Source organism: Panulirus ornatus, chromosome 5 (assembly GCF_036320965.1).
Source record: "Panulirus ornatus isolate Po-2019 chromosome 5, ASM3632096v1, whole genome shotgun sequence".
In the NCBI taxonomy this organism is placed as follows: Eukaryota; Metazoa; Arthropoda; class Malacostraca; order Decapoda; family Palinuridae; genus Panulirus; species Panulirus ornatus.
The window spans coordinates 39,826,026-39,840,724 of record NC_092228.1 but is presented as its reverse complement, the minus strand read 5'-3'; the positions used below and the strand labels follow the sequence as shown (position 1 = coordinate 39,840,724).

General features: G+C 44.1%; 3 protein-coding genes across 7 annotated transcripts in view; 1 reads left to right on the top strand and 2 right to left on the bottom strand.

Annotated features, from left to right (window-relative positions):
- Positions 1 to 3,697, bottom strand: part of LOC139748687 (uncharacterized) — a 25,240-nt gene extending 21,543 nt beyond the window's left edge. For 2 of the 4 annotated variants that reach the window (XM_071661992.1, XM_071661993.1), the window contains exons 1-2: positions 3,648 to 3,697; positions 1,464 to 1,591 (exon numbers count right to left, since the gene is read on the bottom strand). The gene's annotated coding sequence lies outside the window, so the exon portion shown is untranslated. The other 2 variants (XM_071661994.1, XM_071661995.1) reach the window with 1 other exon arrangement.
- LOC139748686 (uncharacterized) overlaps positions 1 to 14,699 on the top strand; it is a 16,889-nt gene extending 2,190 nt beyond the window's left edge. The window contains exons 1-5 of one of the 2 annotated variants that reach the window (XM_071661990.1): positions 12,441 to 12,508; positions 12,651 to 12,748; positions 13,029 to 13,196; positions 13,454 to 13,560; positions 13,945 to 14,699. In XM_071661990.1, the coding sequence (XP_071518091.1) occupies positions 12,652 to 12,748; positions 13,029 to 13,196; positions 13,454 to 13,560; positions 13,945 to 14,256 (684 nt within the window). In that variant the 5' untranslated portion in view covers positions 12,441 to 12,508; position 12,651 and the 3' untranslated portion in view covers positions 14,257 to 14,699. Of the gene's footprint in view, positions 1 to 12,440; positions 12,509 to 12,650; positions 12,749 to 13,028; positions 13,197 to 13,453; positions 13,561 to 13,944 lie in introns of those variants that run through there. The other variant, XM_071661991.1, reaches the window with a different exon arrangement.
- Positions 5,392 to 9,935, bottom strand: LOC139748685 (uncharacterized). Its single transcript, XM_071661989.1, has 6 exons — positions 9,756 to 9,935; positions 8,007 to 8,118; positions 7,450 to 7,617; positions 7,076 to 7,185; positions 6,652 to 6,783; positions 5,392 to 5,967 (listed from the first exon to the last, which is right to left on the bottom strand). Exons 1-6 carry the CDS (start codon positions 9,771 to 9,773, stop codon positions 5,815 to 5,817), a joined length of 693 nt encoding a protein of 230 aa, XP_071518090.1. The 5' UTR covers positions 9,774 to 9,935; the 3' UTR covers positions 5,392 to 5,814.

Here is a 14,699-nt window from a genome sequence, read left to right as displayed (position 1 = left end):
ACCTGAAGCAATTAATTTGCTGGAGAGAGAGAGAGAGAGAGAGAGAGAGAGAGAGAGAGAGAGAGAGAGAGAGAGAGAGAGAGAGAGAGAGAGAGAATTTTCCAAACCCCTCACATTGGCTCCTGGTGTCGTCACCCACACACTACGTACACTCAGGGAAGGATGGCCAATATCCTGCACTGGCCAGAAGATATATGGCTAGGATATTACAGAGGAGACCCCTCACGCCTCGTACCAACCTCACCAGGCAACAACGACCTCAACATTACTGGAACACTACTGCAGGATATAATTCTATAGGGTAAAATTAGATCTCTCTCTCTCTCTCTCTCTCTCTCTCTCTCTCTCTCTCTCTCTCTCTCTTTATATATATATATATATATATATATATATATATATATATATATATATATATATATATATATATATATATATATATATATATTGATGGTCTTGAAATCGTAGGTCAATATATATACTGTATATAGAAAGCTCATAATGTTATTAACGACAAAATTGTTCTGTAAAGTCATTAAATACATCGGAGAAGAGAGAGAGGAAGCTTGCCTCACAAAACTTATCCCTTGCATTAATTACCCCCTTACAGTAATCACCCATTACAGTGATTAATTGCCGGTTACAGCCCACTCTCGGTAATTACTCCTCCCGGCCAAGATAATGGCTCATCATGGTGAATTAGGCCGTCCTTGTCCTAATGACTGCTCAATTATCAAACGACTATTCTCGCTGATTTTAAAGAAATTCAACGAAGCCATTCTTAATATATATATATATATATATATATATATATATATATATATATATATATATATATATATATATATATATATATATATATATATATATATATATATATATATATATATATATATATATATATATATATATATATATATATATATATATATATATATATATATATATATATATATATATATATATATATATATATATATGTACTCCCGCTAAAACGAAGTGTTTGTTTGAGGGCCGAATACCTCATATTGACACTATAGACCGCGTTATATAACGGTTAACATCCACTAACAAAATACAAGCGCCTGAGGGAAAATCCCCCTGATGGAGAAATATGAGGGATACGATCCCGTGTCTTGAGATCCAACACCCTACAATTTGTTTGGCTTTTCTCTGGATCCTACTGGAGCCGTTGAATTACAGGAGTTTATTTCTTTGTTTCGCTGACGATGTCTGAGCGTCCGAGAGAAAAGATTTGTCTCTTTATGTGGTCATATTTCCTGTGTATTGATGGCGGAGGGATATGTAAATGAAGGGGGAAATAAAGGGTTAATACGTGCAATAAGGGGGAATAGGACAATGTACATAACATGGTTATAGAACATATACATAACTGACAAATGATCATGGATGCTAGATAGGGATGAAGACAACAAGGGATGTATACACATGGGAGACAAACTCACCTTGATAACTCAGGCCAGCACTCCACACCTCACACTCACTCACTCGCTTCCCATGAAGACGTCCTTTTATTAGTCAATTTGTTTTAGCTTTTAATGTGATGGAGATACAGATATTGACGCGACAAAAACTGAAAAACAATTATATAAATGGCGTCCTAGCTTCGTCTCTTGGATGTATATCAACTGACTGTTGTATTTCTCTCTTGTGTCTCCCCTGATGATGTGATTATGACACGAAAGTGCACCTGGGAACTTATCGTGTTTCATTTTCCCCGTGGACTCATAGGAATATATATATATATATATATATATATATATATATATATATATATATATATATATATATATATATATATATATATTCCTATGAGTCCATGGGGAAAATGAAACACGATAATTTTCCCCGTGGACTCACAGGAATATACCTGATCACTCGCAAAATTGTGATCCTTTCCATATATATATATATATATATATATATATATATATATATATATATATATATATATATATATATATATTGTTTATACTTAGTCGCTGTCTCCCGCGTTAGCGAGGTAGCGCATAGAAACAGACGAAAGAATTGCCCAACCCAACCATATACACATGTATGTACATAAACGCCTACACGCGCACATATATAATCGTTTTAAATGATACGCAGCAGAATTTAAATGCCGCTTAGAAAATGGTGTTAATAATTCGTGTCAGACAGGTGTTGAAGCCGTGAGTCATAGGAATATTGATGGTTTCTGAATAATATTGATGGTTTCTGAATAATATTGATGGTTTCTGAATAATATTGATGGTTTCTGAATCATGAATATGTTAGGAGAATAAGGCATTAACAATGTGTGTCAGCGCTGGTGTCACGAGCAGTTATAACCGGGAAACATGTGTCAGAAGTGAATATGTCAGAACATGTGTGTTGGAACCACAAAAATAATGCTTTGGTGCTATGCCATATTAGCATGGGAACCACTGGTGTCATAAAATGAGTGTCGGAACTACTAATTTAGAACGAGTGTGTCGGAACTACTAGTTTAGAACGAGTGTGTCGGAACTACTAGTTTAGAACGAGTGTGTCGGAACTACTAGTTTAGAACGAGTGTGTCGGAACTACTAGCTTAGAACGAGTGTGTCGGAACTACTAGCTTAGAACTAGTGTGTCGGAACTACTAGCTTAGAACGAGTGTGTCGGAACTACTAGCTTAGAACGAGTGTGTGGAAACTACTAGCTTAGAACGAGTGTGTCGGAACTACTAGCTTAGAACTAGTGTGTCGGAACTACTAGCTTAGAACGAGTGTGTCGGAACTACTAAGTTAGAATGAGTGTGTCGGAAGCACTAGTGTCAATGTGTCAGCCCCACAAAAGGGATAACATGAGTGTCAGACTCGTAATAATTAAAACCATTATTGTCTGATGATAATGTGTCGGAACCTTCATACACGAGTGACGACATCACAAGTGTCGGAACTACCTGTCCGTAAATCAATGTCGGAACTTGTGTTACAATGCGTGTCGGAACCACCAGTGTAACGACGAGGGTCAGCACCACACGTCTCTCAGAGCGAGTGTCAGAACCACTCGTGTCAGGACTCCACTAGCGAGGTCAGGCCCTCCAGTAGGCTTGGGGTCAGCCATGTCGTCAGCACCACAACGCTGGTCAGGCAATTAATCCAGAGAGAGAGAGAGAGAGAGAGAGAGAGAGAGAGAGAGAGAGAGAGAGAGAGAGAGAGAGTGCACAGTGGGGAGGTCAGATGTATGCGAGTGGAAATACGTAATATTTATTGTATATTAACTGGTGTAATTCTAACTTGCTCACTCGTGTATAAACGCATGAACAAATGGAAAATTATCAACTTAAGTGAAAAATGATTTTATGTATCTTCATTTTGTGATCCAGTTTACGTATGTGCGGGAAAAGAGGGAGATGTTCCATCATCTAAGGTGATTATTTTCTAAGAAAATGATTTAATGTAATTTTACAGTTGGTTGTGATTGCTGCACTCAATCAGGCATGACCGATGAGGTCTCCACGCGGACTCATATCACTTGTTATCGTTATCTTAACAGCTTCGTCTCAGTCTGATATAAGGTCGTCTTCTCAACACGGACGACCCTCGCGCGTTCATGCAACACAATAGAACACAAGAGGACACGAAAGTTAATCTCGCGCGCACCGATAAACACCACCTCCCTCTGGAAAGGCTTGGCGCCTACTGAACCCTCCACCACCAGGCGAACCCAGATGTAGCCTCCCCGCCCCCTCCGCTCTCTCTCTCTCTCTCTCTCTCTCTCTCCCCCAGCCCCGCCATCAATGGACTCCTCCCCCGCGTCTGCACCATCATCCTCGCTCCTCCTTGATCCGTGGCGGACTCTGCAGGGGAGGATGGGACTGGGGAGACTACCCTCACCCCAGCTCTGGTCTTACGAGGATAAGTGCCGGCCAGAAGGAGCAGTTCACAGGGAGAATGCGACTCCCAATAATCATATTGTCCAACTCGATTTCAAAAAATGGTCTTACAAGACGAGTGAGAGAGCTACGTAAACCTCGTCTTATATCGTTATTTTTCACCCGCCACCAGATCGCTCATTCTCTCCCTCGCAACCTGGTAAATATCGTAACAAAGTCTGATTTTTTTTTTTTCATTACCACAAATTTTCTCGAAGTTTCTTCGTTTTGCCGTGAGGTCCACACACGTCCTTCCCCGACACCCAAGTTTATAAGAGTCGTGTCTGAGTTTCACTCGCCTTTTAAATGAATTCCTTTTTCCCCTCAGCGTTCACACCTCGCCACAATTATCCCCAGATTTTTTCCCCCCACCATTTCCGACCAGTCGTATTAATCCAATGAAATGAACTATAATGAATAGATTAACTGGTATATAAGGACTATCGTAATGGTTACTATCGTGTTTGAATGTTAGTTTCAGGTTAAATTCTACGTTCCTTCCAATGCCCGACTCCCAGACCACCTCTTACTGCAGAAAACTCATCTGTTTCCCCCCATGGTTTATACTCTCATGATTTAGTTAATATAAACTTCACTGTAGTTACTGACCCGATGTATTTTCCTGTACGTAGACTATTAGTATGATGTACGTAGCCCATGTGCGCTCTACTGAGACACAGGTCCACTCGACAGTCCAAAAATATTTTAAAAATCCTGAACTCTTATCCTTCCTCCTCCTCTTCCTGTCATTTGCATCGTGCAATATGCAATACCCTCTTGCCTGTTTCTCCTTTTCAACGTGTGTAGCACATGTTTTGCATATTCACTTCATCCGTTACTTCAATGTTCGATTCACAAGTTATGCATTTATATAGTCAATTTAAACGTATCTTTAGTTGTGAATAAGTTATGATTGTAAGACATTATGTGCTGTTATTATTATCATTTACAGGAAGATGTTTCAGACTATGTTGCGATCTCCAGACTCAATTATTTTAATTTCAAAATGTTTGCACGAAATTTTTTTACGAAGTTCCTTATGTATATAAACTGAATGTCTGAAGCCTCGGTGTGTCTGTCCCAAACAGCTGATGGATATAGGTGTTCAGGAACTAAAGATTATGGCATAATTGATGAATTAAGAAAAATCCTCGTAATTCAACCCTTTATGACTTGAATGCGTATCTTTTTGTTAATTATTTCTAACTTTGATCATTCTCTGTCTCCTGCCTGGCTCTCTGAGGAAGAGAGTTTAGCCTTTCCCTGATCATAACGCCGTGAATTATGGGTTGTAAAGCCTTCACTACGCCAGTTGGGGCTGTCGGATAGATAAGGGGGTTATGGGTACTGCAGGGTTGTGAGGTTATGGGGTTTCTACTTCCATAAGTGGTACAGTTAAGAGCGAATGGGGTTGCAATGGTGGACACACACAGGTACACAGAGGTTATAAAGTTGTGGATTACATCCATGAGTCTAGTCTAACTTTATTTGTGTGTGGATGTACACAAAGCATTATGTTTTCCCTGAAAATAGGTCTATATGTGTGCGTATAATAGACATAGTTTGTTTACACGTATGAATAGACGTATTTACGTATGTATATCTATATAATCTTCAGTATAAGACATACGTATCATATATGATGCACAGATAAATACTAAATAATGATCAAAACAAAGACGCAGCCACTGTCCACAAAACACTCCAAAAACAAATTTGTTCCCCCGTCATATTTACGGGGTGTTGCTGGGGGACAGGGGGAGACCCACCTGTCCTTCTGTCTACGGTTCTGTCTAAATCAGCCACCTCTTCACTGTCTTCAAAATCACCTCTGAAGACGGTGCAGTCGACGGATTCACGTCTGTCCTTGCTGAGGGACGACTGTCGTGTTCCTGCTAGTGCTTCTTGCATTTCTTTCCCTTCTTGCCTCGCTTGCATTTCTTGTCGTCGTCGTCTTCGTCGTCTTGGAAGAAGACAGGCAAAGCGGCGACCTTGGCGGGCATGTCCTGGATGCACGACGAACGCACACACGACAGAAACGACGACATCTGAGGGGGAAGAAGGTCAGCCTTGTTGGAATATTGTCGTTGTTCGGAAATCCGTCGTTTACAGTAGGAATGGGTGGTTTTCCCATGGTTAGAAACGACCAACTTAATGATCGTTGATCAAACTTAACGACCATTTTTGTCGTCTGCACCCCACCTCCTCCCTGGTCCACCACTGTCGTTGACCCTACCTGACCCACCCGTGTCGTTAAACCTCCCTGACCCTCCTGTGTCGTTTGCTCTACCTGGTCCACCACTGTCGTTGACCCTACCTGACCCACCCGTGTCGTTTATCCTCCCTTGTCGTTTTCCTCCCTGGCCCACCTGCTCCCTGCAGCTGTTCATAACCCAGCTGCTTCCCTGGCCAGGCTGGCTGGGTCAAATACTGTATTGATCGGCCACATCTTTCTCGGGCCGATGGCACGTCTCGGAATATATGATATTATTACCGTTACCTCCATGACCACGGGGGTACGACCCTTGGGGACGATGACCTGGTCTTTGACCTGACCCTTCAAGGTCACCACACCCATGGGCCGCACTGTCGTGCACCAACCCTCAATATAGGTGGAGGAGGGGCGCTCACAATATCACCTTGGATCAGTTTACAAGTTCCTTACGCTCGAACTTCCGTAATGGCGTCTCTCAAGACATTACCTGGACCTAGACGAAGCCCCTGGGGCTCACCTGGAGGTTCTCTGGCTCCGGGCACTCGGCCACGGCCAGAGCGATGGTGTCCAGCACGGCAGGGTGTGTGTAGGGAAGACTTTGAAGTTTCTGTACCATGGCCGCCCGGTCTAGCGTGCCGTTCACCGTCACCTGGTAGACAACAAGTTATTCTCGTCAATCCAAATCGTTCTCCACTAATTATCCTACAAATTGTACCTCAAAGTTTGTGTTCTACTGATACTCGTGTGTTGTCGACAACGAGAAGCGATGATCGAGCGAGTTGTGTACAGGGAAACATTCAAATTGTGTTGCTGGTGTTGATCATGGGAGGTTCCGTACAACCTGAGTGTTTATTGTGTGTTTTCCTACCCACGGGTGTGTTGATGCCCTGTGTTACCTGTGAGGGACAACACCCGCGTGACCTGCCAGGTCAGGTACTGACCAGACCTCCTGCGGTGTACACACACCGACGTAGTTGAGATGCAGCTTGGGTGTCGTTGCTGATGACGCGGTCAACAATGGTCTCCGGCTGGCCCGACTTGAAGGCCGTACCTGCAACACAGAAGGCCGTTGTGTACATGCAACACACGGAAATATCATCCATTACATCTGTAATAACAAAAATATATATTTTTCCCTGTTTCTTGCCAAAAAGGACAAGTTCTCGATGAATTGGTGGTACAGGGAGCAATTCTGATGACTCTGGATATATTTACATTAAAGTTGAATGAGTTGAATCAAAGATAATTATAGAAAAATACTAAAACTGTTTATATTGGCTGTGAACGTTGGTAGAGTAGTATCTGTGATACTGACTGAGGACGTTGATGACCTGCATCTTGGGGACGCCCTGGGCAGCGGCACAGTCGAACACGTCCTTGACGGGGCCAGCCTTGCCCTGGGCCAGCTGCCTGACCACCTTACACCGGCTGTCCCTGACCTTACACTCCCCTGGACCCAGGCTGCCACACGCCGGGTCAACACCTGAAATAATGTTTTCTGTCCAGTGAAACTATTCAGTTGCCTAACGAGGTCATTCTGCCATTAGGCTCTCCGTACGACGGTACAGACCTACAGCACGACGGTACGACCCTTAAGACCTATGTTGCTCTTCCCCCTTTTGACCTGACCCTTAAAGGTCAGATCAAAGGTCGGGTCATCGAACCCACCATGAGCTCTTACGTAGCGTAAACCATCCTATGTATATTACACCATACAGCAAACCATAATACACATCCTACACAATATAAACCACAATACACATTCTACACAATAGAAACTATATACACACACACTGGTTGACAGGTTTAGAATTCGACCTCCCCGTACCATACAAGCACCTAATGAGCCACCCGGGGATCGAACACAGGTACCTGGAATGACGGTAGCTCGGGCTAAGCCGAGGAGCAAGCTGGCCCACGCCAGCAGCACCAGGGAGGCCCCAGACCTCCTCCCGCCAACCATTTTCTTCCCGCCCCTCCTCACCTGTGGGGTATAACACCTTAATTACCACTCATAAACAACATAAAGTGTCATAACCTCTCATTTATAGTTATATAAAGTGTCTAGTCGTTGTAGAATATCAGTCAAATGGCCATTATATACGGTCATTTATCAACAAACGCCTTAATATTTCCTTAATTGAAATGAGAATCAAGAAATGTACATGTGGGTATCAGCTGTCCATTGGCCCAGTCATTTATATTCATAAGGAATCAGTAAACAACTTGTATGATACGTCTGTGTACCTGTAAACAACTTTTGTAATCCGTATGTGTACCTGTAAACAACTTGTGTAATCCGTATGTGTACGTGTAAACAACTTGTTTAATCCGTAGGTGTACCTGTAAACAACTTGTATAATCCGTAGGTGTACCTGTAAACAACTTGTATAATCCGTAGGTGTACCTGTAAACAACTTGTGTAATCCGTAGGTGTACCTGTAAACAACTTGTATAATCCGTAGGTGTACCTGTAAACAACTTATGTAATCCGTATGTGTACCTGTAAACAACTTAATCACTTGGTAACTATACGTAAACAACTTAGGTCCTCTGCAGAAGTATGTGATCAATCGTCAAGTATTTTCAATTACATGTACACCATCAACGCTCAATTTTTTTCACAGCAGAAAATTTCGCGTTATTTGACAAACAGCTGAAGTGTTGCCGTCGTGAGCCTTTTACAGGGGTTCGAACCAACGTCCGTGGTTTGAAAAGGTCATGAGAGTGACCACCCGTTAACAGCCTGGGTCGTTAGCGGGTTGGTCACAACACTTAATCACGTTCGAAACCCATTAACGATTGTTCAGGTCCTGCCGGGGTCGTTGACTCAATAATAGATTGTAACATTAAAATGAAAAAATCTAAATTTCTAAAGATTTGAATTCTACGGGAAATTGTAAATTTCTACGAAGCTAATATTTTGAGATAAGATGCGACACAGTAGGAAGTTACGTAAAATAATGGTTTACACTAGACGCTTCACATGCCCTGGTTCAATCCATTGACATCACGTCGACTCCGGTATATCACTTGGTTCCAGTTCACTCTATTCCTTGCACGCCCTCCTGCCTGTTCAGGCCCCGACCGCTCAAAATCTTTTTCACTCCATCCTTCCACCTCCAATTTGGTCTCCCACTTCTCCTCGTTCCCTCCACCTCTGACACATATATCCTCTTTGTCAATCTTTCCTCACTCGTTCTCTCCATGTGACCAAACCATTTCAAAACATCCTCTTCTACTCTCTCAACCACACTCTTTTTATTACCACACATCTCTCTTACCCTTACGTTACTTACTTGATCAAACCACCTCACACCACACATTGTCCTCAAACTTCTCATTTCCAGCACATCCACCCTCCTCCGCACAACCCTATCTATAGCCCACGCCTCGCAACCATACAACATTGTTGGAACCACTATTCCTTCAAAACATACCCATTTTTGCTTTCCGAGATAATGTTCTCGACTTTCACACATTTTTCAACGCTCCCAGAACTTTCGCCCCCTCCCCCACCCTATGATTTACTTCCGCTTCCATGGTTCCATCTGCTGCCAAATCCACTTCCAGATATCTAAAACACTTCACTTCCTCCAGTTTTTCTCCATTCAGACTTACCTCCCGATTATTGACCATGAATTAGCCAAACCTGGGGTGGTGGTGGAGGATGTTGTTGGAACGCAGTGTGCACGACAGACTTCTGAAAACAGTACTGGACGCTGGTTTGTGCGTGTGTGTCTGTGTGTCGAGCGGTTATGGCCAGATGCGTGGCTACGCCTGGCTGGTGGAACTGGCTCTGGGACGGCGCGCGGGACTCTCCTCCTGTTTTATACTCCACGTGATCCACCCCCGTCAGCAACCCCCATCCCGCTACACCTCCACACCTCACACCCCACAACCCTCCCTCCTCCTCCACTCCTTCCACCACAAAACGCAGCAAACTGCGCCTGCGCAGATTAACTGCACATTTCGGCATCTATTTTGCGATGTTTATTCTAGATTCCAGTTTCTTGTGAAAAATCATCGTAAATCTGTGGCTTATTTAGAGATATAGATACTAGAACGTAATGTGAAATGTGTTATAAATACACAGCACATATACCTATGTGTTCATGGTACATATAAGAGTCTTATATGTGATATGTAAGAGAGGTCGACAGTAATCCTCAGTGATGACAATTCCTGCACGTTTGATCTGGGTGTTGGATGATGAGCCTTGTGTTGGTGATGCTGAGTCAGAGACCTTGTGGCGACACACGTGAGCCTCACACCTCATCTCCACCTCACGATCTACCTCCCTCATCTACCACACCACCTAGCCAACAGCACGTCTGTGACAGCTCTCTTTCATCGCTAGAACAATGGCCAATATTTTCAGAACTCAGACACAGAGTGCCTCACGTACATACATACATACATACATACATACATACATACATATATACATACATACATGCGTTATAATATACTTAATTATGTAGGTGTTGGTTTGACTCGTGTATGTCAGTATACTGTCATGTCAGAGGTCAGATGTAAGGTATAACAGGAGGTTTTGCGTGCAAAGAATACTTCGGTTACGATGCGTCGTGACCCTCTCGACACATGAGAGATCCTGGTCCATAATTAATTAGATTACCGACTTGGAGGGTCACACACACACACACACACACACACACACACACACACACACACACACACACACACACACCCGCAGGTTTCTTTTCTTTCCCATCTGTTTTACTACAATCTGTTCCTCCCTCCCAGCTCTCTGGCCCTCCCAATTTTCCATTCCCCTTTTCCCTGCTATTCCACATCTCTCCATTCCTCTCAGCTACCCATCTCCATCTTTAAGTTCTATCTCCACAACTGTGTCTATAAACGTCTGACCTAATCTCTGTGTGGGTCAGGATCTCTGTGTGGGTCAGGATCTCTGTGTGGGTCAGGATCTCCCCAAATGCTTTCAGACACCATCAAGTCTCTCGTGTTGCTCAGCCACACGTCTGGCTGGACCAACACACTGTACACCTCAAGCCTCCTACAGTCCGGGGAATATATGTAGGAATATCTGTGTTAAATTGTTAGATTCGTTTAATAACATGTGTGTCTCCTTTCCCTGTATCAGACACGAATAAACTTTTCTCGTACGTAAACAATGATCATATCAATTCTTAAACAACAAGAAAGAAAGAATTTACAAGTTCCATCGAAAATAACGAGGAGAATTTTGACACAAGTTCAAGTAACTATGACTGAAATCAAACTGATCAAATGTTTCTGGAGAAAAAACTTACCGATAATATTTCATGAAAACATTAGCGGAGTTTTCTCATCTTCTCTGCTTCCAAAAGATCTTACAAAGACTTGAGAAAATTGCTCTATTTGCGAACATGGTCTGAGGCCCGAAGTTTTCCCTGTACCGTGTTCAGATACTAAGAGAAGTGGTCCATGTTCCAGAACACTCTGGGCAAGTGTCTGGACCATGAGGGAAGTGGTCCATGTTCCAGAACGCCCTTGGTAAGTGTCTGGACCATGAGGGAAGTGGTCCATGTTCCAGAACGCTCTGGGTAAGTGTCTGGACCATGAGGGAAGTGGTCCATGTTCCAGAACGCTCTGGGTAAGTGTCTGGACCCCTGAGGGAAGTGGTCCATTTTCCAAAACACTCTGGGTAAGTGTCTGGACCATGAGGGAAGTGGTCCATGTTCCAGAACGCCCTGGGTAAGTGTCTGGACCCCTGAGGGAAGTGGTCCATGTTCCAGAACGCCCTGGGTAAGTGTCTGGACCATGAGGGAAGTGGTCCATATTCCAGAACGCTCTGGGTAAGTGTCTGGACCCAGAGGGAAGTGGTCCATTTTCCAGAACGCTCTGGGTAAGTGTCTTCTTGTTCCTGGAGGATCTTGGGTAAGTGTTCGAGCAGTGAGGACAGTGATACGTCTCCTGGTCCAGTCCTGCACTTGTCATGTTTGACGATAAATGATTTATACGTTCGTTATAACGAAATGACCTCACTCTTCAGTCTTTGAGGCCTCCCTCCGGTGCTTTTAATCCTCGTATTACACGTTCATACCATCAGAAACGACTGATCTGGTGTCCTTATGTACGCAACACATAACTCTCATCATCATATTGTCATTTCCTCGTGACCTTGTGTGTGTGTGTGTGTGTGTGTGTGTGTGTGTGTGTGTGTGTGTGGCATCACTGAGGGCTCCACCAGTCACAGACCACCTTCTGTTGGTGGCCACCACTAGCGGAACATCTGAGTAAATCGTGATTTGCTATTGGTGGCCTTTCACGCGAGGTCACGCCCCTTCGGCTACCTAGGTATATAAATCAAACTTCTCGGTTCCGTTTGGTCAGAGGCTTCGTGGAGTCAGGTTAGATATTGAACATAATCTTCTGTGTTGATCTATGATGCTCACGTGTAGTTAGTGAGCCCATGTTGTTGTAAACACTGTCCAGGCTGTTGTGAGGTTCATGTTCTTGATGAAGACGTTGAAACTGACCCACTTTTTCCAGGATGAAGGTTGTTGTTGTGTTGTTGTTGTTGTCTGTCCTGGTGTGTTGTGGCTCCGCCCTGACGCCACCAGGCACGTTTGCAACGCCGTGGATGGACAGTGAGTAACTGACTTACTTTACCTTACGTCAGTACATACGCAGGTCTGACCCAGGAGCCCGGATGGCTGTTCATGTGTTCTATATATACCATTTGAACGAAGTGTTTCTTGGTTGTTTTACGTCCTACTTAGAGAATAATGATAATGACTTTTGTAAAATTGATTGACATTGGAGACATACGTATTTTTTTCTGTAATTACTATTTTATTGTGATATTCCTCTGCATGTCACCCTCCCCCTCGTACTTGCCTGATTGTGACCTTGCTTGACCCCGGCCAGCCTCGCTCTGCGCGCCTGCCGACTCCCTGACCTTGTGCCAGCTGAAGAAGAGCCAATGTGCACCGCTGGACCAGCTGTTGACCCCTGCTGGTGGGGTGGTAGGGGCCGTCACCACCTGTGCCACAGCTTCTGGTGTGACCCTTTCTGCCACGTTCTTCATGGGAGTAGGTCAGTCATGAGGCATATGTGTATGTACACATGATGTATGTGTAGGTATATGTACACATGATGTATGTGTAGGTGTATGTACACATGATGTATGTGTAGGTGTATGTACACATGATGTATAGGGTTTGTGCTTAACATTCATCGTTTACTGGGAGAGTTTTGAGTTCTTGTTGTTTGTTTTGTTGTCAACAAGTGGTGGAGAGAGACCCCCCCAGACCCCCCTCCCTTAGTACCCCCTGCCTCTCCTTCCCCCACAGGCACTGCCTTCATGCAGGGTAAGCCAGACGCTCTTGTGGACCAGGCCTCCCCGGATCCTGCCACCGCCACCACACTCCGACGCTGTGTCCTGAACACTACGGGCCTGGTGAGTACCCCCAGCTTCCCCCAGACTTGGTAAGTACCCCAGATGCACCAGGGCTACCTACCCAGGCTTGGTAAGTACCCCAGATGCCCCAGGGCTACCTACCCAGACTTGGTAAGTACCCCAGATGCACCAGGGCTACCTCCCCAGACTTGGTAAGTACCCCAGATGCACCAGGGCTACCTCCCCAGACTTGGTAAGTACCTTAGAGGCCCCAGGGCTACCTTCCCAGGCTTGGTAAGTGCTTTAGAGGCGCTAGGGCTACCTCCCCAGGCTTGGTAAGTACCTTAGAGGCCCCAGGACTACCTTCCCAGGCTTGGTAAGTGCCCAGCTCCCCCCAGAACTGCGCTACCAATAGTCTGACCTTTGACCTTTACGATCCTGCAGCTGGACCCTGAGACGCTGACCCTCAACCGGAGCGCCGTTGCCGCCCTCGTACGGGGCGCCCTAACGTCTCCTGAGCTGGGCGAGACGGTCGCCGCCGGCGCCATGGCGTGCCCAGAACCCCTGGACTTCGACGTCAAGATATACAAGTCATGCATGAAGGCTGTGTGCATGATGGAGGCGGCTAACTCCCCTGTGGTGTCCATGGCTCAGACCTTCCTGCCAAGCCTCGCACCCACAGCGAAGACAGCTACGAAGAAATCCCCGATCACGACCGCTAAAGCACTTCACCCAGTCCCCATCATATTTCCTTAACGCACTTGTATAAGTAACTTAAGAAACCATCGTTACTCGGTGGTAACTTTATATGCAGCATTCACAACGCAATAAGGAAACCTTAGACAACTTTTGACGTAAAGTGAGATAAGAAAATATCCAAAACAAAATATAAAGCATCTTGTTTTGACATGAAATGAGATTAGAAAATCTCCAAAACAAAATATAAAGCATTTTTGTAGAACCTTTTAAGAAAACTAGTCTTTAAGATATCTAAAATATCAATTTCCAATCAGGCAAACATGAAAGTAGCTTGAGGAATGTCTTAATCATCAACCAATCGATCATAATCAATGGTGTACTGGTAACCATACACGACTACGTAAACAACACTACGATATTTATGTGAACATTGTATGTACTTTCAACTTGTATCAGACAGAATAAAAGAAAAAAAATTCCTAATACTTTAAATAATCAAA

Coding starts and splice junctions, on each gene's coding strand:
- LOC139748685 (XM_071661989.1), bottom strand. Junction 7,618..8,006: donor CCGAGCTACCGTCATTCCAG/GTACCTGTGTTC, acceptor ACATTATTTCAG/GTGTTGACCCGGCGTGTGGC. Junction 6,784..7,075: donor TGTACACCGCAGGAGGTCTG/GTCAGTACCTGA, acceptor GTTGTCTACCAG/GTGACGGTGAACGGCACGCT.